General features: G+C 43.0%; 2 protein-coding genes across 5 annotated transcripts in view; one reads left to right on the forward strand and one right to left on the reverse strand.

Annotated features, from left to right (window-relative positions):
* LOC142654474 (uncharacterized) overlaps positions 1-25,645 on the forward strand; it is a 1,458,099-nt gene that overhangs the window by 878,269 nt on the left and 554,185 nt on the right.
* LOC142654947 (uncharacterized) overlaps positions 1-25,645 on the reverse strand; it is a 78,333-nt gene that overhangs the window by 19,586 nt on the left and 33,102 nt on the right. For 3 of the 4 annotated variants that reach the window (XM_075828973.1, XM_075828964.1, XM_075829017.1), the window contains exons 3-10: positions 18,541-18,638; positions 18,375-18,453; positions 18,160-18,248; positions 17,880-17,994; positions 661-758; positions 490-571; positions 270-367; positions 4-115 (exon numbers count right to left, since the gene is read on the reverse strand). In XM_075828973.1, the coding sequence (XP_075685088.1) occupies positions 4-115; positions 270-367; positions 490-571; positions 661-758; positions 17,880-17,994; positions 18,160-18,248; positions 18,375-18,453; positions 18,541-18,638 (771 nt within the window). The remainder of the gene's footprint in view (positions 1-3; positions 116-269; positions 368-489; positions 572-660; positions 759-17,879; positions 17,995-18,159; positions 18,249-18,374; positions 18,454-18,540; positions 18,639-25,645) is intronic. The other variant, XM_075829101.1, reaches the window with a different exon arrangement.

Here is a 25,645-nt window from a genome sequence, read left to right on the forward strand (position 1 = left end):
TACCTGTGGTAACACCTCCTGGAATTTCTTCCTCCACTTCACTCTTACACGGTTGATCGCCCCTCACCCGCTCTTCTGCTTCATCCTCCACTTTAATATTAGTCAGATCTTCCCCCTGATTTCACATAAGTAACAATTCAGTACAATACAAGAGAGAGTGCGAAGAATGTAACAGATCAACATAAGAAACCACCAAAATCTATGACCACAGGACCAAAAAGCTTCACACCCCCCTATATAGATCTGGTATAGGGCTCAGCTTCATCTACCTGATGATTCTCTGGGACATTGTGATTTTCGTCTGTACAGTCCTGGGAATACAGAGGACTGGGACATCTCTCTGGTGGATTTCTCCTACTGGATCCATCTGTAGGAAACACAGTGACAGAATAAATGGTTTACATTTGATGATGAAATGATGGGAGTAGTATCTAGGTGACCCGCAAAACAGGATTTCTTAACAACTAATGAAAGTCTCCCCCTCCTTACACTGCTGATCAGTCATTAATTCTGTCTCCTCTTCTAGTTCAGCTTTAACTTCTTCAACCTTAATATCAATCAGATTGTCACCCTAAACAGACAAGAAAAAAAAAAAAGTTAAATGATCTTGGGGACAATTACTTTAGGGTCATATTTTGATGAGACTTTGGCGCCATCTACCTGACAATTCTCGGGGACATTGTGATTTTCCTCTGGAAAGTCCTGGGAATACAGAGGACTGTGACATCTCTCTGGTGAATTTCTCCTACAAGATAAATCTGTAGGAAACACACAGTGACAGAATACATTACCTACAACAAACAAGTCCAATGTGACCGATTCCCTTTAACCCCTTCCCGCTGTGGCCACTTTTGACCTTCCTGACAGAGCCGTATTTTTCAAATCGGAAATGTCACTGTGGTAATAGCTTTGGAATACTTTTACTTATCCAAGCGATTCTGAGATTATTTTCTCGTGACATATTGTACTTTATGTTAGTGAAAAAAGTTAGTCGATAAATTCAATATTTGTGAGAAACACCCAAATTTAGAGAAAATTTGCAAAAACTAGCATTTTTCTAAAATTAAATGTATCTGCTTCTAAAGTTAATAGTAATACCACACAAAATAGTTACTAGTTAACATTTTATTTTTCTAGGACGTTACAAGGCTTACACCTTTAGCAGCAATTTCTCACATCAAGAAAATTTCAAAAGGCTTTTTTTCATGAACCAGTTCAGCTCTAAAGTGACTGAGGGCCCTATATATTAGAGAACCCCCATAAATCACCCCATTTTAAAAATTGCACCCCTCAAAGTATTCAAAACAGCATTTAGAACGTTTCGTTACCCTTTAGGCGTTTCACAAGTATTAAAGCAAAGTAGAGATGAAATTTACTATTTTCATTTTTTTTTGCAGAAATTCATTTTTCATTAATTTTTCCTGTAACACAGAAGGTTTTACAAGAGAAACGCAACTCAATATTTAGTGACCAGACTGCAGTTTTTAGAAATATCCGACAAGTGGCCCTAGTGTCCTAATGGACTGAAACACAGGCCTCAGAAGCAAAGGAGCACTTAGTGGATTTTGGGGCCTTTTTATTTGATTATATTTTAGGCACCATGTCAGGATTGAAGAAAGGGAAAGTGCCCAAAAAAAGACTAGCATTTTAAACCCACAGGTGTAGAATTTGGACATGAAAATAATTTTTTTTCTCCAAGACGACGCTTTAGCTAAAACAAAAAAAATAATTTCCACAAGGAATAAAGAAAAAGCCCCCCAGCCTTTGTAAAGTAACTTCTCCAGAGTATGTAAATACCCCATATGTGGTCATAAACTGCTGTTTGGGCACACGGCAGGGCTTAGAAGGGAAAGAGCGCAATTTAGCTTTTGGAGCGCAGATTTTGCTGGATTGATTTCTCGGGAACCATGTCGCATTTGCAAAGCCCCTGAGGTACCAGTACAGTGGAAACTACCCAAAAATTACTCCATTTGGGAAACTACACCCCTGAGGAGTTAATCTAGGGGTGTAGTGAGCATTTTCACCTCACAGGTGTTTCATGGTTTTTATTAGAATTGGGCAGTGAAAATGGAAAACTTTTTTTTTCAATAAAATGTAGCTGTAGCTAAAAATTTCTAATTTTGTCAAAAATAAAAGGAAAAAAATAACTCCAACATTTGTAAAGCAATTTCTCCCGAGAACGGCAATACCCCATATGTGGTCATAAACTGCTGTTTGGACACACAGTAGAGCTGAGAAGGGAAGGAGCACCATTTGGAGTGAAGATTTTGCTGGATTGGTTTCTGGGCGCTATGTCCCATTTGCAGAGCCCCTGTGGGACCAAAACAGTGGAAACCCCCCAGAATGGACTCCATTTTGGAAACTACACCCCTCAAGGTATTCACCTAGGGGTGTAGTAAGCATGTTAACCCCGCAGGTGTTTTGCAGAAATTAGTGTGCACTAGATGTTGCAGAGTGAAAATGGGAATTTTTCCATAGATATGCCAATATGTGGTGCCCAGCTTGTGCCACCATAAGACAGCTCTCTAATTATTATGCTGTTTTTCCCGGTTTTTTTTTTAACACCCTACACATGGCCCTAATCTTTTCCCTGGACGATCGACAGGGCTCAGGAGTGAAAGAGTACCATGCGAAATTGAGGCCTAATTTGGCGAAAGTATTAGTTCACAATTGCAGAGGCTCTGATGTGAAATAATAAAACAAAAACCCCCTGAGAAGTGACCCCATTTTGGAAACTGCACCCCTCAAGGCATTTATGAAGAGATGTAGTGAGCATTTTCACCCCACAGATCTTTTCCATAAATGAATGCGCTGCGGATGGTGCAAAGTCAAAAATAGCAGTTTTTCCCAAATATGCCAGTTCAGTGACAAATATGTTGTGCCCAGCTTGAGTCACTGGAGACACACACACACCCCAAAAAATTGTTAAAAGGGTTCTCCCTGGTTTGGCGATGCCATATATGTTTGGGCACACTGTAGGGTTCAGAAGCGAGGGAGCGCCATTTGGCTTTTGGAGCGTGGATTTTCATTGGTAGTAGTTTTGTTTGGAGTTTTACTGGTATTTTAGTTTATGATGTGGGAGCATTTGTAAGCTGGGCAGAGTACATCAGGGGCATATTCAGGTGGTATAAAAATGGGATAAAATAATTCATAGATGTGCGGTACGCTGTGAAGCAATCCTTTATGCACAGGCCGGTGTCGCACTGATAAATGCCCTTCCTTATCCCCCTTTTGGTCCACACTCCACACCTTTGCAGTTTGGGGAATTTTGCTGTGAAGTGTTGTCCTGGTATAATATGGGCACCACAGCTTCCAGCAGATATGTTTGGGTTCTACCCTTCCTGGTTCCCTAATTTTAGCGCCTTGATAAACTGCCGCTTGAAACAGAAGAAATGTTCCCCTCGGGCCTGCACAACTGCATATTTTTCCTCCCTGACATATTGGAGCCTTAATTTATTTTATTTTTTTATAGATGTAGTGGTATGAGGGCTGATTTTTTTTGCAGGATGAGCTGTAGTTATTATTGGTACCATTTTGGGCTACATGCGACTTTTTATGCTTTTTTTTTTTGGGAGGCAACATGACCAAAAAAAGATAGATTACTTACCGCTAATCCGTGGAGAGACATCCCATCCGCTGGAAAGGAAGCCTGAAGAAATCAAAAGGGATACACCTCTCCACACACCCAGTCTTTAGGAAGAACTCAGGATGAGAATTCGTTTAATTACCTCACACCTTCATATATACAATATTTACAAAGAATCCCTTTGTATTCATGTTGGCAATCTACCTTATAAGTGCTCTATATGCTACAAGAACTAGGGAGGGTAACAGTGATAGGTTCTTGAAAAATGGATTACCGGTAAGTAATCTATCTTTTACCCTTTCACCTATGACATCACCCCTGGAGATGTACAATAGAATTCAGTATTTAGGGTGGGACCACAGCTTGTAGTACCTTTCTACCAAAGGCCAAATCAGGGGCGGTATGCAGTTGTAATCGGTAATGCTTGAGAAAGGTGTGAGGAGAACTCCATGTAGCAGCCTTGCATATCTGATCTAAGGATGCCTCTGCTCCCTCAGCCCAGGAAGTGGACACAGCTCTGGTGGAGTGAGCTCCGAAGAACTCTGGAGGTTGGAGTTTCTGATTTACATAGGCTAGCTGTATGGCCTGTTTAATCCGTCTCGCTATAGTGGCTCTACTGGCTGCCGAACCTTTGTTAGGACCCTGAAACTGGACAAACAAATTTTCTGAGAATCTTAGATCCTTGGTGATCTTTAGGTACTGGACTAGGCATCTCCTTATGTCTAGGCAGTTAAACGGTTGTTCCTTTGGATTTTTTGGGGAGTCGCAAAAGGAGGGAAGAATAATCTCTTGGTCTAAATAAAAGGGAGAGACCACTTTAGGAAGAAATCCTGGTTAGGTTTTTAGGATGACTCTATCCTCTAATAGTAGGGTATGTGGAAGAAAGGCAGAAAGGGCATGAATCTCACTCACTCTACGGGCTGATGTAATGGCTAACAAGAATGTCATTTTGAGTGTCAGCATTTTTATGGATATAGAGTCTAGTGGTTCGAACGGTGGATTTGTCATAGCATGGAGAACAATGTTTAAGTCCCATGGAGGAAAATAGTTGGAAGGAAACCTCCAGCTCACCTTAACTGAGGACTGGCTCAGATGAACCCGCACGGATCGTCGTGTCGGCACACGATAAGTAAACAGCAGAAGAAGGAAGGATTGGATCCAGCGTGATTGTAGGTAAAATGGAAACTAGTTCCAAGTTTAATTGTATCAAGTTTAAACGGTGGATTTGTCATAGCCTGGAGAACAATGTTTAAGTCCCATGGAGGAACTGGGGATCTTATCTGGGGCTTAAAGAGACTGTCACCACATTATAAGTGCCCTATCTCCTACATAAGGAGATCAGCGCTGTAATGTAGGTGACAGTAATGCTTTTTATTTAGAAAAACAATCTATTTTCACCACGTTAGGAGCGATTTTAGCTTTATACTAATTAGTTTCCGAATGCCCAAGTGGGCGTGTTTTTACTTTAGACCAAGTGGGCGTTGTACAGAGGAGTGTGTGACACTGACCAATCAGCGTCATGCACTTCTCTCCATTCATTCATCTCCATTTCTAAATGAAAAGCACTGCTGTCACCTACATTATAGCACCGATCTCCTTATTTAGGAGATAGGGCACTTATAATGTGGTGACAGAGCCTCTAAGTCTGCAGGAGGCTGTTAGGAATCTCTTAATCCAGGGGTGTTCTGCTAATTTAAAAAGGAATTTGGTGCGGATATCTGAACCTTTAATGTGCTAGGCCTAAGGTTTTTATTTAATCCTGCCTGGAGAAAATCCAATATTAGAGGGATATCTGGTTTGGTTAGAGAATTAATATCCCTGCCTGCAAAATTCATAAATGCTTTTCAGGCTCTCAGATATATTTTTGAGGTAACCGGTTTCCTACTAGCTAGCAGGGTGGAAATGACAGACTCTGAGAATCCTCTCTGTCTAAGGATTATCCGTTCAGTTTCCAGGCTGTCAGATGGAGTTTCTGAATCTCTGGGTGCATTACTGGGCTCTGGAAAAGGAGATTTGGTATGAAATTTTTCTTAACCACGTGAACCATGGACTCTTTGGCCAGAAGGGGGCTATTACTATCACACTGACCGGGCCTTCCCTGACCTTTGTGATTACTCTTAGAAGACGGTTTAGGGGGGGGAGGCACAGCCCCTCTCTTTACTCCAACATTGTGAGAATGCATCTATAGCTATTGGGTGTTCCGAGGGGTCTAGGGAGAAGAATCTTTTGGTCTGTTTTCCCTGGATGCAAATAGACCTATTGAGGGGGTCCCCCATTTGAGGACGATCTTCTGAAATACTGTCGTATTCAGAGACCCTTCTGACTGGCGTAGCGTTTCTCGGCTCAGTCTGCCACCTGGTTGTCTCTTCCCTTCAGATGAACAGCTGATAGGGTCAACAGGTGGTGCTCTGCCAGAGAAAATATCTGGGAAGATAAGTCCATCAGCAAGGCCGATCTTGTACTCCCCTGACGATTTATATAAGACACTGTGATTGAGTTGTCGGAATAGATTTTTAAGTTCCGACCTGAAATTGTTGGTATGGATTTCTTCATGGCCTGAAGAACTTCTGCCAGTTCCCTGAAGTTGGAGGATCTCTGTACGGTCTGTTGATCCCACTGACCCTGAAGAAAAGAGGAGTCGTAATGAGCTCCCCACCCCCAAGGGCTCACGTTTGTGGTAATATTGAGAGTAAGTGTTGATTTCCATGGCATGCACAGCATGAGGTTCTCCCTGTTCAAACACCATCTGAGAGACAGCCAGGCTGCGGATGAGATGTGTAGGGATTGGTCTAGGGAGAGTCTGCTCCTGTCCCACTGATTTAGAATGTCCCACTCTAGAGCCCTGGATCTGAAGTGAGCCCATAGTACAGCTGGGATGCATGACGTCATGAGGCCCAGGACTGACGTGGCCTTCCTGAAAGAGGTGATATGGTCTAAGTATAGTTCTGAGAGACTGTCTATCAGGGGATTGATTTTCCCTTCCGGATGGAAGGACAACTGCTTGGAGGAGTCTAGCAGAGTTGCTAGGAATACACATCTGTTTGATGGGTTTAAGTTTGACTTTTTTCGATTTATGTTCCATCCTAACCTCGTTAGTATAGAGCGATTTATCTCTATTTGTTCAATCAGGTCCTGAGATGTTTATGCGACTATTAAAGAATCGTCCAGGTATGGGATGAGGATGTCGTCCTTATGTAAGAGGTCATTTCGGCCATTAGTTTCGAGAATACCCTTGGGGCTTGTGAAATGCCAAAGGGGAGGGCTCTGTATTGTAGGTGAAGTTACATAGTTACATAGTTAGTACGGCTGAAAAAAAAACATGTCCATCAAGTTCAACCAAGCGACGGGAAAAGGGAAGGAAAACATTTCTACACATAGGAGCTAATACTTTTTGGTTCTAGGAAATTATCTAAGCCTTTTTTGCAGCCATCTACTGTCCCTGCTGTGACCAGCTCCTGCGGTAGACTGTTCCATAGATTCACAGTTCTCACAGTAAAGAAGGCTTCTCGCCTCTGCAGGTTAAACATTTTTTTCTCCAGACGGAGGGAGTGCCCCCTTGTTTTTTGAGGGGGTTTTACATGGAACAGGATTTCACCATATTTTTTGTATGTGCCATTAATGTATTTATATCAATTAATCATGTCCCCCCTTAGTCGTCTTTTTTCAAGGCTAAATAGGTTTCAGTCTTTTAATCTTTCCTCATAACTTAAATTCTCCATGCCCCTTATTAGCTTTGTTGCTCTTCTTTGTATTTTTTCCAACTCCAGGGCATCCTTTCTATGAACTGGAGCCCAGAACTGAACTGCATATTCTAGATGAGGCCTCACTAATGCTTTGTAAAGTGGCAATATTACATCCCTGTCCCGCGAGTCCATGCCTCTTTTAATACAATACAATATCCTGATATCCTTTGAAGCAGCCGATTGACATTGCATGCTGTTATTTAGTTTATGATCTACAAGTACACCCAGATCCTTCACAACAAGTGAATCCGCCAGTGTAGCTCCCCCTAGGACATATGATGCATGCAGGTTGTTGGTACCCAGATGCATAACTTTACATTTATCTACATTAAACTTCATCTGCCAAGTGGATGCCCAAACACTTAGTTTGTTTAAATCTGCTTGCAATTCACGAACATCTTCGATAGACTGAACTATATTACATAGCTTGGTGTCATCTGCAAAAATAGAAATAGTGCTATAGGTCACCAAGTTTATTTATCATTAATAAATAAGTTGAATAATAGTGGTCCCAGCACTGAACCCTGGGGTACACCACTTATTACCAGGGACCATTCAGAGTAGGAATCATTGACCACAACTCTCTGGATACGGCCCTTGAGCCAATTCTCAATCCAAATTACAAACTATATTTTCTAAACCTATAGTCCTTAATTTACCCATTAGGCGTCTATGGGGGGACAGTGTCAAATGCCTTTGCAAAGTCCAAAAACACTAAATCCACAGCGGCCCCTCTGTCTAGGCTTCTGCTCACCTCTTCATAAAAACAGATTAGGTTAGTTTGACAACTTCTGTCCTTAGTAAAATCGTGCTGGCTGTCACTTATAATACTATTTTTTGTCACATAATCCTGTATATAGTCCCTCAATAGCCCCTCAAACATTTTCCCCACGATGGATGTTAAGCTTACTGGTATATAATTCAGTAGATCAACTGATATATTAACAGCACTGGCACCGGCTACATCATCTGCTCTCTTTCTTCAGTTGTATATACAGAGCTAAAGAACCCATTTAGTAACTCTGCCTTCTCTTGATCCCCTGTGACCAACTCCCCATTACCACTATCTAGGGGTCCTACATGTTCAGACCGTGGCTTTTTAGCATTTATAAACTTGAAGAATTTTTTGGGATTTGTTTTACTATCCTTGGCGACCTGCCTTTCATTTTGTATTTTTACTAATTTTATTACATTTTTACAGATTTTATTAAGCTCTTTATATTTTACAAAGGCTACAGCTGTACCCTCAGATTTGAATTTTTTAAATGCCCTTTTTTGTCATGTATTGCCCTTTTTACAGAAGGTGTAAGCCATGTGGGATTTAATTTTAGTCGTTTATACTTGTTACCTATAGGAATAAATTTTGCACTATAATAACCCAAAGTAGATTTGAAAATCTCCCATTTGTCCCATTATTTGACATTAGTTCTTCCCAGTCTATATCCTGAATTGCAGCCCTCATCCTGGGGAAATTGGCTTTCTTAAAATTAATTGTTTTTGCCCCCCCAGCCTGCGTTTGTTTTTTACAGTATAGGTAAAATGTAACTATATTGTGATCACTGTTACCAAGGTTTTCACGAACATTGACGTTCCCAACAAGCTCTGCATTATTAGAAATGACCAGATCCAACAGAGCTTCACCTCTAGTCGGGTCTTCCATAAACTGGCCCAGAAAATTTTCCTGCAACAGGTTGAGGAAATGTCTCCCCTTTGCAGTTGAAGCCGAACCATGACACCAATTAATATCCCGGAAATTAAAATCTCCCATTATCACTACAGTACCCACCTGTGCAGCCCGCTCCATCTGTTTATATAGTTGACCTTCCATCTCCTCAGTTATAATGGGGGGTCTATAGATTACACCAAAAGTAATTTTTTTCAGTGTTTACCTCCCTTTCTAGTTCCACCCACAAGGTTTCAACCTCCTCACATTATTCACCCACTATTGTCTCTTTCACACTCGCCTTCATATCATTTCTCACATACAGACATACACCACCGCCTTTCCTATTGGCCCTGTCTGTCCGAAACAGTGTAAAACCCTGTAGATTTACAGCCCAGTCATGTGAAGAGTCCAGCCATGTTTCAGCAACACCAACTATATCTATATTTTCTTCCAGTACCAAGGCCTCCAGGTCCCCCTTTTTGCTTGCTAGACTTCTGTCATTTGTGAACATACACTTTAACTTGCCTTTCAGTTTTTCACTTTTATGATCAGAAATTTGATTTGACATTTGGGCATTTTTATTTACACTGCTGTTTTGTAACAAAAGGATCTCCTTATCCTGTTGTCTAGTCCTCTCCCCACATTCTGTTTCTCCCCCCACCAATATAGTCTGACCCCTCTCTAACCTGGCTACCCCTTTTTTTTCTACATTGACCTCCCTCCTCAGCCCTAGTTTAAATACTCCACCACCCCAGCTAGAATTCTCTCCCCCAGCACAGCGGACCCCCTTCCATTTAGGTGCAAATCATCTGCAGAATACAGTTTGTACCCCAATGAAAAGTCAGCCCAGTGCTCTAGGAACCCAAATCCTTCTCCTCTACACCAAGACTTAAGCCATGCATTTAACTCCCTGAGCTCCCGCTGTCTTTCCTGTGATGCGCATGGCACAGGCAGTATTCCTGAGAATACAACCTTGGAGGTCCTTCCCTTCAGCTTGTAGCCTAGTTCTTTAAAATTATTCTCAAGTCTCCTGCACCTGCCATTTATTCTGTCGTTGGTACCGACATGGACCACGACAGCTGGATCACCAGCCCCTCCCAGCAATTTGTCCACCCGTTCCACCACATGCCGAACCCTGGCACCAGGGAGACAGCAAACCATTCGGTTGAGGTGGTCTTGGCGCCAAATTATTCTATCCGTCTTCCTGATTATAGAATCACCTACGACTATCAATTGCCTTGGCTTACCTGCATTGCCATCCCGCCGACTACTAGCTGGGCTGTTCTCCCGGCTGTTGGGGAGATCAGTATCCACTAGGGCTGCCATTTCTGAGACTGACACCCTCACATCATCACCCAACTTGGCAATTTTGCTTGGAATGTCAGAAACCGGATCGGCCTACCTTTTCTTTGACCCCTTTCTACTGCCCCTAACTTTATTAACCCAGCTACTTGCCTGATCCTGCTCACCCATGTCAACCTTTTGAGGGTCACTGCTACCCTTAGATATTTTTGAGGAGGACAGAATATTGGTACGTGGTACTAAGCATCCTCCAGGTCTAGTGATGCCATCACACAATCCCTGGAGAGGAGATTTACGGTTGAAGCAATGCTCTCCATGCAGAATTTTTTGTAGGTCAGATAAAGATTAAATCTTTTTAGGTTTATTATGACCTTGTGTCTTCTTCCTGGTTTCTTCACAAGGAAGAGAGGGGAATAAAAGCCCTGACCTGTCTCTGTCCTTGGGACTTCAATTAGAACTCCTTTTTCTATAAGTGACAGGATTTCTAATTCTAAGACTTTCTGCTCCTCTGGGTCCCTTAGGGGCCTTGTGGCAAGAAATCTATCTGGGTGAAGATACCTGAACTCTAGCACGTAACTCTGTATTTATAATTCCTAAGATCCCAGGATTCGCTGATATTCTCTGCCAATCCTTGAAAAACAGGGATAGACGACCCCCCACCATGGAACTTTTGGCATCATTGTTGGTTTCTGTTTTTAGGGTCGTTTTGAGGCCCGAAGAGGAAGCCTTTATTTTTCCCTGTGAATTTTGAGGCTCTAAAATACTTTCCCCTAGGGTTAGGTCCTTTGTTATTAGGCCTTTTGGGACTAAAGGAATCTTTCGTTGGTCCTGCCTGTGTAGGGAACCCTTTTTTTGCTATCGGACGCTTTTTCTAGTAGGTCGTCTAGCGGGGACCCAAATAGATCATCTACGGAGCAGAGAATAGTGCACAGCTTCCCTTTTGACCCAGTGTTTCCCTTACAGGTTTTTAGCCAGATAGCTCGTCTAGCGGAATTTGACAGGGCTGCTGATCTGGCGGAAAGGCGTACATAGTTTACTGAGGCATCAGCCATAAAGTCTGCCTCCTTGGAAAGCATTCTAAGGGAGGATAGAATTTGATCCCTAGAGGTCTTGTCTTTGAGATGAAGCTCTAATTGTGGGAGCCATATTTTTAGAGACCTGTCCACGCAGGTGGCTGCAATGCCCAGTTTAAAGGCCCCCGTAGAAGCTTCCCAGGCCTTTTTTTTAGATAGAAGTCTGCCTTTCTATCCATGGGATCAGGCAAGGAGCCTAGATCCTCGAAGGGAATGTTTCCTTGAAACTTTTACCACTGGGGCGTCAAGTCTAGGGGGGGGGGGGGGTTATCCCAGTCTTTACATATATCATCCTCAAAGGGATATTTCCTCTTGAGGAATTTGGCTTTCCTATCAAGATTTTTCCATGCCCTTTTAATGAGGCTGGTTATATTCCTATGAATTAGAAAGGTTCTGTTTTTATAGGCCCTAGACCTTGAAACATTATGTCCGGGAAGGACCGAGGTTCTTTGGGATCATCAATGTTCATAGTTGCCCTTACGGTCTTGAGAAGCTGATCTATGTCTTCCATTGGGAACAAATTTCTCCCTCCCTCGTCCGAGGAATTGTCTAAGGAGCTCCTTCTTCCTCTAGCTGAAAGTCTGCTTCAGCTGAGGATTCGGAGAGATCTATCCGGCTAGAAGAGGTAGGTGGTAAATCCTACTCTTTCTTTTAAGGGAGTTCCTAATTTCTGCCCTGACAATATCTTTAATACTTGAGGCCAAGTTTGAAGATTCTTCTGAGATAATGTTGTCTAAACATTTTTTACAAAGTCTTTTAATATAGGAGGATGCTAGTTTCTTTTTACAAACCGCACATTCCTTGTTGTGGGTTTTTTCCTAGGACAATCCCTGGCCTAAACATATGCAAGAAAAGGGGGACAGCATTTAGTAAGGAAGAGGTTTGGTTTTTTTTCTTACCCCATAGTCTTGACTTTTCCTCAAGTCCCGGACTAGAGGATTTGGTGGCATCCGAGCGGTCAGTGAGTCCTGATGCTTCTGCTGGCGTTTCCATAATGGAGGAAGAAGCTGGAGAATGAGGCTCCGTGTTGTTCAGGCCTAAATAGTCCTCGGATTGGCTGGGAGGCCCTCTGCTCCGGACGCCTGGAGAACCTCCTCCCGGTTAGGGTCGCCGGAACCAGCGCCTCCTGGAGCGTTGGACGCGTCACCCCGCTGGTAGTGACGCGTCGCAGCGACTGGAAGTTCTGCACTGAGTGCGCCGGAAGCCGCCAATGCTGGGCATCGTCCGGCCCCACCAGGGAGCCGAGTAGGACCCTGGGAGACCGCTCCCACGCTTGAGGAAGGACTCACCCTGTGGACCTTGAGCCACCTCCAGGGGGGGAGGCGATGGACTGGGAGAGGAGGGAGTACCTGTACCAGGCTTAAAGTTGCTCCCTCTAAAGGAGACTTATACATTCCAGAGCACCCGTAGGGAAATAAGGTAGGAACCTTGCTAGGGGGTCTGCAACCCAGGGAGAAGTGCTTTTCCTACAGGACAATCCATCCGGAGGACAGGAAACCTGACTGGGTGTGTGGAGAGGTGTGTCCCTTTTTATATCCTCAGGTTTCCTGTCCAGCGGATGGGATGTCTCTCCAGGGGTGCTGTCATAGGTGAAAAGGGTAAAACAGCAATCCTGATATAGATGTTTTCGTTTTTTTTAAAATATATATAGCGTTTACTACGCGTCATAAATTACATGTTAACTTTATTCTGCGGGTCAGTAAGATTCCGGCGATACCAACTTTATAGCACTTTTTTATGTTTTACAACTTTTTGCACAATAACATTACTTTTGTAAAAAGAATGTATTTTTTTGTCGCCATGTTGTAAGAGCCGTGACTTTAATTTTTTCGTCGACGCAGCTGTATGAGGGCTTGTTTTTTATGAGACGAGCTATAGTTTATATAGGTACCATTTTTAGATGCATGCAACTTTTTATTTAAATTTTTGGAAGACAAAGTGACCAAAAAAACAGCAATTCTGGCAGTAATTTTTTGTTGTTTTTTTTACGGAGTACACTGCGCGGGGCAAATAACATAATATTTTTATAGTTCAGGTCGTTACGAATGCGGCGATGCCAAATGTGTATGGTTTTTTTCAATAATAAATGACTTTATAATGAAAAAAGGGTCTATTGTGTTTTATGTTATTACTTGAAACTTTTATTTTTACACATTTTTTTAGTCCCACTAGGGGACTCGAAGGTCCAACTGTTTGATTGATGTTCTAATACATTGCACTACCTATGTAGTGCAATGTATTGGAACGGTCAGTTGCTCACTGACAGCAAGCCGATCAGGCTCCACCTCTGGGCGGGGCCTAATCATTTTCAGTAATGGCAGATCAGGAGGCCATTGTTAGTCCTCCGGTTGCCATAGTAGCATGGCAGGGCTCCCGATTTGCTACAAACCACTAAGATACAGCGATCGCTTTCAATCGCTGCATCTAAGGGGTTAATGGCAGGGATCGGAGATAGCTCCGGTTCCTGCCGTTACAGCGAGATGTCTGCGCGGCGTTACAGCGAGGTGTTTGAGCCGGAAGCTGGCTCCACCTTGCCGTTGGTACCGGAAGACTTTTAGGCCCCGTCGCCAAGCGTGGCATAGGAGGCTTCCGTTTCTGGCAGACCGTCAGGCCAGTATTAGCCCTCCGGTTGCCATTGCAGCCACCGGCAACACAGCGATCACGTTGCTGGGGTGCCGGTGGCAAACCCCTCAGATGCTGCGATCTGTATTGAACGCAGCATCTGAGGGGTTAATAGGCCGAATCGGAGGCTAGCACCGGTCCTGGCCGTTACATCAGGGTGTCAGCTGTAACATACAGCTGGCACCCGGCAGTGATGGTGCGGGCTCAGCTCCTGAGCCCGCACTATCGCAGCGACGTAATGGGTAATGGTACTGCGCTTTGCGGGATGCCCTGCCCGACAGTGCCGTATATATATGGCAGATAATGGGAAGGGGTTAAGAGGGTGCTGCCAACCAAGGAAAAAAAAAAAAGGAGCATTCCTGTGTGCAGTCACAGTTTTCAGGTCCTGCACCATGTATAACACATTTTCTGAAGTGTTATTATCTTAGTAAAAAATTTGGGCCAAATAGTTTACTCTTTTAAAAATGTAAGAAAATGCTATTTTTTATTTTTAATCATCTGATTCGAAAATGGATAATGATACCACACAAATATATTTATTTAGGCACCACTTCAGTTTTGTAGTGGCTTTGAGGGGCTCATATATCAGAGACCCCCCATAAATCACTCCATTTAAAAAAAACTGCACCCATCAACATTTAAAAACAGCATTTAGGAAGTTTGTTAACCCTTTAGGTGTTTTGCAAGAATTAAAGCCAAGTGAAGGTGAAATTTACAAATTTCATTTTTGTTTTGCAGATATTTAAATTTTTAAATACATTTATTTTAATAACAGCAGGTGATAACAGAGAAACACCACTCACTATTTATCCCCCTGGTTCTGCAGTTTTTAGAAAGTATCACATATGTGACCCCAGTGTGCTACTCGACAAGCACCGGCCTCAGAACTGAAGGAGCATCTTGTGGGTTTTGGTCTGCTTTTCATTAGGACATTTTCCAGGCACCATTTAATATGTAGCAGGGGCCTTGAGGTGACAAAACATTAGAAACGCCATGAAAACGACTCCTTTTGGAATCTGCACCCCTAAAGGAATTTATCTAGGGGCCTGGTGAGCATTTTGACCCCACAGGTGATCTGCAGAAATTAGTGTGCAGTGGATGTTGCCGCGAAAATTCAAATTTTTCCATAGATATGCCATTTCTGTACCCAGTATGTTGTGTCCAGCTTGTGCCACTGTGAAGAGTCAGCTCTCTTATCATACAGTGCTTTCCGGTTCTTTTGCCTGGACACATGACAGGGCTCAGGAGTGAAAGAGCACATGCATATTTGAGGCCTAATTTGACAATTTACAATTGTAGAGGCTCTCAGGTGAAATAATTAGAGAAACCCCAAAGTCACCCCATTTGGATGTTGAACTTTTTCCCCAGATATGCCATTTCAGTGCCAAATATGTTGTGCCCAGTGTGTGCCCCTACAGACACACACCCCATAAATAGTTAATAGCGGGCTCTCCCGAGTACTGCAATGCCCCATTTATGGTCATAAACTGCCGTTTGGGCACATTGCCAAATTCTTGGATTGTGGGTTTTGCTTGGTAGTTGTTTTGTTTGGGGTATTACTGGTGTTTCAGTTTATAATGTGGGGGCATATGTAACCTGTGCGGAGAACATCAGGGCATAATAAGAGGGTGTAATAATGTGGTAAATAATACAATAATCCTTAGATGTGTGTTACGCTGTGAAGCAATCCTTTATGCGCAGACCAGTGTCGCACTGATAGATGGTGCCCTTCCTTCCTTATCTCTCTTTTGGAACACACTTTGCAACTTTTTTGGGTACTACCCTTGTTTGCAGTTTGGAGAACTTCACGTAGAAAGTGTTGCCCTGGTATAACACGACGGCCTCGCTTCCAGTGATGACGTTTTGGGGCAGATGTGCTTGGGCCATCTCCTTCCCGGTTCCCAAATATTAGAGCCTTGGGAACCACCTCTTGAAACCGAAGGAATGTTCCCATGTGGGGGAGCACGTAAGTGTTATGCAATGTCATCTGTACGATGTGCAAAGCCAGCTTTTTGTACCATAGGACGTCTATATGGTGAATCGGGGTATCGTACAAAATATCTGTGCTCCAGTATAACCATAATATTTGACTTCTTCAGCAGCGCCATATGCAGCAAAAGGCCATCAAATATCATCAACATCATCATCTCGACTGCATCTACGGGGTCCACCTGTAGGGTCTAGCAAACTATGTGGGATATTGGGCAAAAAACTGTTGGACATATAAATCGTCATGAACATCAATTTGCATCATTGTGTTCCCAGTCTCATAACTTTGTTGTTTTTTCATCTACGGAGCTGCGTGGGGGCCGTTTTCTGCAGGGTGAGGTGTCGTTTTTATTGGTACCACTTTGGAGTAATTGTGATCTTTCGATCACTTGAATCCATTTTTTAAGCCAAGGTGACCAAAAATAAGCAATTCTGCCTTTTCTTTTTGTTTTGTTTTAACCATGTGGGATAAATAAGAGGAAATTTTTATAGGTCAGGCCATTAGAAATGCGGCCATATCAATTATGTGTAGTTTTTTCAAATTATGAAGGATTTGATCGGGGAAATATGCGATTCTTGTTTCTATTACTTAAAATTTACTTTTCTAAAACATTTTTATTTTACTTAGGGACCTTGAATGGCTGATATTCTGATCGCAGGTACAATACACTGCACTACTTGGCAGTATATTGTAACTCATTTTTCCACTGACCGGCAGCCTACATGGCAGACCAGCTCATGGTTAGGCTTCCTGGTTGCATTACAACAGCCATCTGCACCAACCATCAGCACCCCATGATTGCTCACAGGGGGCCGATGCGACGCAGGTAGAGCCCCTTTCCTCTGTAAATTACTTAAATGCTGTGGTCACGATTGACTGCAGCATGTAAGGGGGTTAAACTGCCAGGATCAGAGGCAACTCTAATCTCTGCCGTTGTGACGGAATGTCAGATGTACCTTACAGTTAGCATCCGGTGCAAATTGTGCGGGCACATCTCCAGTGCCCACTTAATCTTATGGGCATAACTGTACGCCCAATTGCAGGAAGGGGTTAATGTAGCACTACTGTGGAACCTCACCTTAAAGAGGCTCTGTCACCAGAAATAAAAATGCTCTATCTCCTACATCAGTTTATCGGCGCTGGAATGTAGTTACTAGCAATGTGTTTTTATTTAAAAAACGATGTTTTTTAACAAAGTTATGGCGTTTAGAACATTTATGCAAATGAGGTCCTTAATGCCCAACTGGGCGTTTTTTAATTTTCAACCAAGTGGGCGTATGACAAAGAGGTGTACGACGCTGGCCAATCCGCATCATACACCTCTCTGCCTTACACCCAAGCTAGATTCACTGAGCAGCGCAGTCTCGCGAGACCGCGCTGTGACGTCACTTCTGCCCACAGGTCCTTCATCCCTGCGTCTGAAGACATCTTTCGTCTCCCTCCAGGCCGATGAGAAGTCCCAGTCGTCGGATCGGTAGTAGCAGCAGCCTGGAGGGAGACGAAAGATGTTGTCTTCAGACGCAGGGATGAAGGACCTGTGGGCAGAAGTGAGGTCACAGCGCGGTCTCGCAAGACCGCGCTGCTCAGTGAATCTAGCTTGGGTGTAAGGCAGAGAGGTGTATGATGCGGATTGGCCAGCGTCGTACACCTCTTTGTCATACGCCCACTTGGTTGAAAATTAAAAAAACGCCCAGTTGGGCATTAAGGACCTCATTTGCATAAATGTTCTAAACGCCATAACTTTGTTAAAAAACATTGTTTTTAAAATAAAAACACATTGCTAGTAACTACATTCCAGCGCCGATAAACTGATGTAGGAGATAGAGCATTTTTATTCTGGCGACAGAGCCTCTTTAAGAAACCTTCAAATTCACTTTCTAAATCCATTATTACTGACCTGTGGTAACACCTCCTGGAATTTCCTCCTCCACATCACTCTTACACGGTTGATCGCCCCTCACCCGCTCTTCTTCTACTTCATCCTCCACTTTAATATTAGTCAGATCTTCCCCCTGATTTCACATATGTAACAATTCAGTACAATACAGCAGAGAGTGCGAAGAATCTAACAGATCAACATAAGAAACCACCAAAATCTATGACCACATCTGTGACTGCAGGACCAAAAAGCTCCACACCCCCTATATAGATCTGGTATAGGGCCCAGCTTCATCTACCTGATGATTCTCTGGGACATTGTGATTTTCCTCTGGACAGTCCTGGGAATACAGAGATCTCTCTGGTGGATTTCTCCTACTGGATCCATCTGTAGGAAACACACAGTGACGGAATAGATTGTTTACATGTGATGATGAGATGATGGGAGTAGTATCTAGGTGACCCGCAAAACAGGTTTTTCTCTTACAACTAATGAAAGTCTCCCCCTCCTTACACTGCTGATCAGCCATTAAATCCGTCTCCTCTTCTGCTTCATCTTTAACCTCAACCTTAATATCAATCAGATTTTCACTCTAAACAAACAAGAAAAAAAAATGTCAAATTAAATTGGGTTCAGTTACTTTATGGTCATAATTTGGTGAGACTTCAGCGCCATCTACCGGTTGATTCTCTGGGACATTGTAATTTTCCTCCGGACAGTCCTGGGAATACAGAGGACTGTGACTTCTCTCTGGTGGATTTATCCTACTGGATCCATCTGTAAGACACACACAGTGACTGAATACATGACTACTGTATATTTGTCTATATATCAGACACTTCTCTCAAGACCTTTAATTCTAATATTTAGCAGAGTAAGAATTAAAATGTTGTGCTCCTCAGAACCTGGGTGAAGGGTCCAGCGCTTCCTAAGCCAAGGGCCTACAAGAGGGAATGGCAGGATGGGGAGTCAACGGCTCCCTGCTCCGCCATGGGTTTAACTTGTTTTTGCTTCCTGAGGATTTACATACTGTTGAAAGTCGTAGTCCGATTTAACAGAATAGCTACTGTAGCACAAATTACTTAAAAAGTTAATGCTGGCTGTGATAGAAAGGTGTCAGAACACGCAGAGCATCCCCAGCTTGCTATATATGGGGATGCGTTGCTAAAGACTGGTCGGAATGCCCCTACTTACCCCGGTCTACTGGCAAAAAGGCCTAGAACAGATATGTGAGCATCAGAATGGTCATAAGCTAATGGAAAACCAATTACCAGTAAATGTAATCTTATCTTTCCCCTCCGCCCATGACAGCACCCTGAGAAGATAGACCAGATAGATTAGGAGGGACCACAGCCCAGAGGACTCTTCTGCCAAAAGCCAGTTAATCATTAGATTGAAGGTCCAATCTAAAGTGCCTGAAAAAGGTATTAGGAGAACTAAGTAGGTACCCTTCAGATCTGGTCTATGGAGGCATTAGCCCTTTCTGCCCATGAAGTAGAACTCGCACGAGTAGAGTGCACCCCAAACTCGGAAGGAGGATTCTTTCCTGCTGAAGCGTAGGCTAGATTCATAGCTGTAAAAGTCCACCTAGCTGGGGTTTTTCTGAGAACCGTATCCCTTTTCTGAGCCCTGAAACTGTGAACGTTTCTCCTCCATAGGATTTTTGGGGGTTTGATAGGAGGGAAGAACTACAGTATTTCTTGGGAGCGATCGGTGAAATCTTCTCTCGGGTAAAAGAAAAAAACTATGCCAGGTCTGATACTTATCCTTTCATCCAAGACGTTCATGTAAGACTAGTCTGAAAGACAGCAACGTAACCCACCCCCCTGGAGGAAATCGCTCCCACAAAGCCTGTTTTATATGCCAACAGATTGCCAGGAATATGGTCAATAGACTCAAATGGAGATTCAGCGAATCTAGATAATACAAACGTTAAATCCCAAGGGTTCGATCTACATTTTAAAGATGGTTCGGTCTAATTCCAGCTCTAAAAAATTGTTTCATCCAGGGATTTTTACAAAGAGATAAATAAACAGGGAAAAGTAAGAGACGAGATGTGCACTTTCATTGTGCTTTTTATTAATACCATCTTGGGGAAAATTAAGGATTCTGGGAATAACAGAGTAGACCCTCCTGCACTTTGTTTTTCCTGGTGGCAAACAGATCTAACCGTGGTTCCCCCCCATTGATAAGAAATATTCCAAAACACCTCCAGATTTAAACATCATTCTAATGTTCTTATGAATGGGAAACACTTTCTTGGACGCAGACCCTCAAACATCTGATCCTGAATATAAAACGTTCATAGTGGATCTAATGGCCCTTAATAAGAGATCTGCCCTCAGGAGGGAAGAGAAGTTTTCCGAATAGCGTCAGAATCTACCGACACCTCTTCACCCTCCTCACAAAATGCAATATCCCTAGTAGAGTCAGACACCATACCCTTCCCTATAGATGTACTAGGACGATTCCTATTAAACCCTTTTATTTTACAATGTCCTTAATATATTGGATCAAATAAGACGGTTCCTCCTTCAACAACTTGTCTAAACATAGCTTATATAGGGGCTTAACCAGGGATGAAGGCAGATTATTTTTACAGATGGGCATCTTTTTTTGGGGAGCTTCTTCGATCCCTTCAAAAATCACGGCACATCAATAGGAACAGAACATAACCAAACAAGGTATTTACCCTTTCACCCCCTTCCAGAGACTAATAATTTTCCATCATGTCCGGTTTCCGGATGGCCAGCCTTCCTTCTCATTTTGCATAATTGAGGAGAAGTAACGGAGGACACAAGTCTCATGACCTGCCTTGGGTGAAGGAGCCAAAGACTGGCAGAAACCCGCTTCCTCCAAGCGCCATGGTTTTTAAAATTACCATCCCTTTAGGGTATCCTCCTACTGCCCCATGTGATTGGAACGCAGTGCATGCTCTAGGCACGCCTTGTTCCACTTCCTGGTCCATATTTAACACTGCCATGCTGATGTGTCCGAGCCCGGCCCCACTTCTGGAACGAGCACCAAAGCTGTCCCACTTCCAGTCCACCCCACTCTCCTCCCTCAGGTCATCAGTATTTAAATAAGACAACAGAAGGCGGTAAAATAAAAAGGCGGTAGCAATGTGGAGGACAATGCCAGGCCCTGGGACCTATTGCATGTCAGAAAGCTCCCGGCATGCCTGCCACATTACAGGTAATGCTTGCTCAGCATGGTAAGGAGGAATACTTGGTGGATCTACTCCCATTAGGGGATAAGGAAGGGAGAAAGGCTCAGACTCTACAGAGTACCTCCTATTACCCCAAGATTTGTTACAGGGTTCAGAAGTCATGCAGTCTAGAAAGTTGCATTTCAGAGGTCAAGCCTTTCCTGATGTCCAAAGGAAAAGAAACAGAAACGAAGCTGGTTAGGGGTTTTTCTCCTTTGAAAGCATTTCTGGAGGTTTCCAGTCGTGGATTGGAGCTGGTCTCTCAGGGGGATGTCATGGAAATAGTGAAAACAAAAGTCCGATCCATGGAGGCCGAACTTTCCAACTTACAGGACTTAAAGGATTTGGTGCCAGATACCCCAGGAAGCTTCAGAGGTCTTGTGGCGTTCGTTCAGAGACAGAGCTGTTTGGCGATCTCATCTGCAGCAGTTACACCTAATGGTCACGTCTAATATCTACTTTAAAAGGTCTGGAAAACTTTTACTAGATTTGTTGGAGATTATCCAGATAGCTGGGAGGTCCCCAACGTCCTCATCTTAAATACTCTTCAGGCTAGATTGCAGCTCTCAGTAACTTCTTTGACTACAGGTTGGCAGACCATCCTTGGGTATAACTATTTATTAATGCCTCAATGAGACGGTGCCCTGTAAGATCAGTAGTTCCTCCTCGGCACTTGAAAACTCTTCTCCGGCTATGTCACAAGCTCCCAAAAAACCTTCAGGAGAGATTTCCATCAGTATGTTGACCCTAAAAATCACGTTTCTGTTAGCCATAACTTTTGCTATAAGCTTTCCTTAGGAAGCAGGAGATTGTGTTACATTCCTTCCGTACTGAGAAATGATACTGAAAGGAGTACCACTGTTTAGATGTTTGATTTTCTACCTGAGAGCTTATTCAGATTGGAGGAAAACCTTTTACTATAGTTTAAGGGAAGTCGTAAGGGATTGGAGGGGTTGTGAAGCATTTAATCTCCTCCGGGTTTCCTGTCCTGAGATGGGCGGTCCTCGCATGGGTGCGGTCATGGGCTCCAGGAAAACAATATCCGGTAAGAGTAGTTTTTACATATTTTTCTATAGATATATGGATCTAGCACACAATATACATACAGTACTGTGCAAAAGTTTTAGGCAGTTGTGGAAAAATGCTGCAAAGTAAGAATGCGGTTAATAGTTTTTTTTTAATCATTTAACAAAATATAAAAAGTGAATGAACAGAAGAGAAATCTAAATTAAATCAATATTTGGTGTGACCACCCTTTGCCTTCAGTACAGCATCAATTCTTCTAGGAACACTTGCACAGTCATGGATTTTGTAGGATTATAGTCAGGTGTATGATTAACCAATTATATCAAACATGTAATAATGATCATCATTTTCATATGTAGGTTGAAACACAGACATTAACAGAAACAGCTGGGTAGGAGGCTTGAAACTGGGTAAGGAACAAACTCTGCTACAATTGTGAGGTTGTGGAAGACTGTTTCATGTCACAGGTCCACCATGGCAAGACAGAACACAGCAACAAGGTAGTTATACTGCATCAGCAACGTCTCTCCCAGGCAAAGAATACAAAGCAGACTGGGGTTTCAAGATGTGCTGTTCAAGCTCTTTTGAAGAACAAAGAAACGGGCAATATTGATCACAGTAGATGCAGTGGTCGGCCAAGAAAACTTAGCGCAGCCGATCATAGACACATCATGCTTACTACCCTTTGAAATCGGAAGAGGTCGTCCAGCAGTGCCATCAGCTCAGAAGTGTCAGAAACCAGTGAGACCCAGGTCCACCCATCTACTGTTCTGAGAAGTCTGGCCAGAAGTTGTCTTCATAGAAGAATTTTGTCCGAAAAGCCATACCTTCGATGTGGTAACAAGGCCAAGCGACTCAACTATGCACAACAACATAGGAACTGGGGGTGCAGAAGAACCCCAGCAGGTGCTCGGGACCGATGAGTCAAAATGTGAAATATTTGGCTGTAATAGAAGGAAGTTTGTTCACCGAAAGGCTGGAGAGCGGTACAATAATGAATGTCTGCAGGCAACAGTGAAGCATGGTGGAGGTACCTTGCAAGTTTAGGACTGCATTTCAGCAAAAGGAGCTGAGGATTTGGTTACGCTTAATGGTGTCCTTAATGCTGAGAAATACAGGCAGATACTTATTAATCATGAAATACTATCAGGGAGACTTCTGATTGGCTCCAAATTTATTCTGCAGTAGGACAATGACCCCAAACATACAGCCAATGTCATTAAAGGGGTTATCCCAAGTTGATAAATGTGTTTGTGTACATGTGTGTGTGTGTAAATGTGTGTGTGTAAATGTGTGTGTGTGTGTGTAAATGTGTGTGTGTTTGTGTATATATAGGTGTGTTTGTGCATGTTTGTGTGTATATGTTTGTGTATTTTTGTATATGTATATTTGTATATATGGGTGTGTTTGTGCATATGTGTATGTTTGTGTGTATATGTTTGTGTATATTTGTGTATATATGGGTGAGTTTGTGTACATGTGTTTGTGTATAGGTTTGTGTGTATATGTGTGTTTTTTGGAGTTTATGTGTGTGTGTTTGTGTATATATGGGTGTGTTTGTGCATGTGTATATGTTTGTGTGTATATGTTTGTGTTTTTGTATGTGTGTGTATATGTGTGTGTTTGTGTATATGTTTGTGTATATATGGGTGTTTGTGTACATGTGTTGGTGTATGTTTGTGTGTATACGTGTGTGTATATATATATATATATATGTGTGTGTTTGTGTAATATATGGGTGTGTTTATGTGTTTGTGTATATGTGTGTGTGTGTGTGTGTGTGTGTGTGTGTGTGTGTGTGTGTGTGTGTGTGTGTGTGTGTGTGTGTGTGTGTGTGTGTGAGTATAAGTATCGGTATTGTTCACATTGATAACTTTTTTTTATGTTGTTGCAGATTTTGATGTACCAATTGGACTACATCTTCGATTCGTTGGACTACTGCGTAGAACTAAGTTTTTTGAAAATTTTAATAAACTGGTTAACGAGGGTTTTGTTGGGGATTTCTTATTTCAATAAAAAAAAAATGTCTTTTTTTTAAACTTTTTTAGTGCCTAGATAATGGTAGTTGGCTGATTGACAGCGTCCATTATTAAGGCGGTACTTAGTGTTAGCCGGTGCAGAGGCTAGCACTAACCACCCATTATTACCCCGGTACCCACCACCACCAGGGGTGCCGGGAAGAGCCAGGTACGATCCAGTACCCGACCATCTGTTGTGATGGTCGGGTACTGGGGCGGCCGTAGGCTGGTATTATGAGGCTGGGAAGGGCCAAAACCAGTGGACCTTCCCACCCTTGTAATGCTAGGCTGCTGCTGCTGTGTTGTATCGGGCTGGTTATAAAAATGTGGGGGACCCCCACGTCGTTTTTTTTTTTAAATCTAACAATAGACGTTGGGTCCCCCACATTTTTAATAACCAGCCATATACAAGGCCGCAGCAGCCTGGCATTACACGGGTGGGAGGGGCCACTGGTTTAGTACATTCCCAGGCTAATAACACTGTGTTGTTTGTGGCTGGTTATGATAAATTGGGTAGAACCTCATGTCTTTTTAATAAAAATTATAAATAAAAAAAAAGCCGTGGGGTCCCCCCCCCCCATTTTTATAACCAGCAAGCTACAACACAGCAGCAGCAGCAGCCTAGCATTACAAGGGTGGGAAGGTCCACTGTTTTTGGCCCTTCCCAGCCTCATAATACCAGCCTGCGGCCGCCCCAGAGCCCGACCCTCACAACAGATGGTCGGGTACTGGATCGTACCCAGCGCTTCCCGGCACCCCTGGTGGTGGTGGGTACCGGGGTAATAATGGTGTTTAGTGTTAGCCTCTGTACCGGCTAACACTAAGCCTCCCCTTAGTAATGGACCTTGTCACTCAGACAACGGCCATTACTAAAGTGGTAGTAATAAAACTTGAAAAGAAAAGACAAAGATATAGATAAAATATTTTATTGAAATAAAACAACCCCAACACAACCCTCATTAACCATTTTATTGATGAAAAAAAAAGCGTCATCTAAGTAGTCCTCGAAACCGACGTAGTCCAAACACCAAACCTGTAAAAAAATAAAAAAAAAAGGAAATAAAACATGTCGTAAGCTTAGTTTCACTTTCATGTGTGATACTGACTGTTATACCATGTATAGAAGCCTGCGGCAAAGTTGGCTTAGATACAGGGCGCCAGCAGACCGTATCATACATGGCCACGCAAACATACACACGCACACACACACACACACACACACACACGCAAGCACACACACACACGCAAACACACACACACACGCAAACACACACACGCAAACACACACACGCAAACACACACACACGCAAACACACACACACACGCAAACACACACAAACACGCAAACACACACACACGCAAACACACACACACGCAAACACACACACACGCAAACACACACACGCAAACACACACACACGCAAACACACACACACGCAAACATACACACACGCAAACATGCACGCAAACATACACGCATGCAAACATACACGCAAACACATACAAACATAACATACAAACATAACATACAT

Source organism: Rhinoderma darwinii, chromosome 1 (genome assembly GCF_050947455.1).
Source record: "Rhinoderma darwinii isolate aRhiDar2 chromosome 1, aRhiDar2.hap1, whole genome shotgun sequence".
In the NCBI taxonomy this organism is placed as follows: domain Eukaryota; kingdom Metazoa; phylum Chordata; class Amphibia; order Anura; family Rhinodermatidae; genus Rhinoderma; species Rhinoderma darwinii.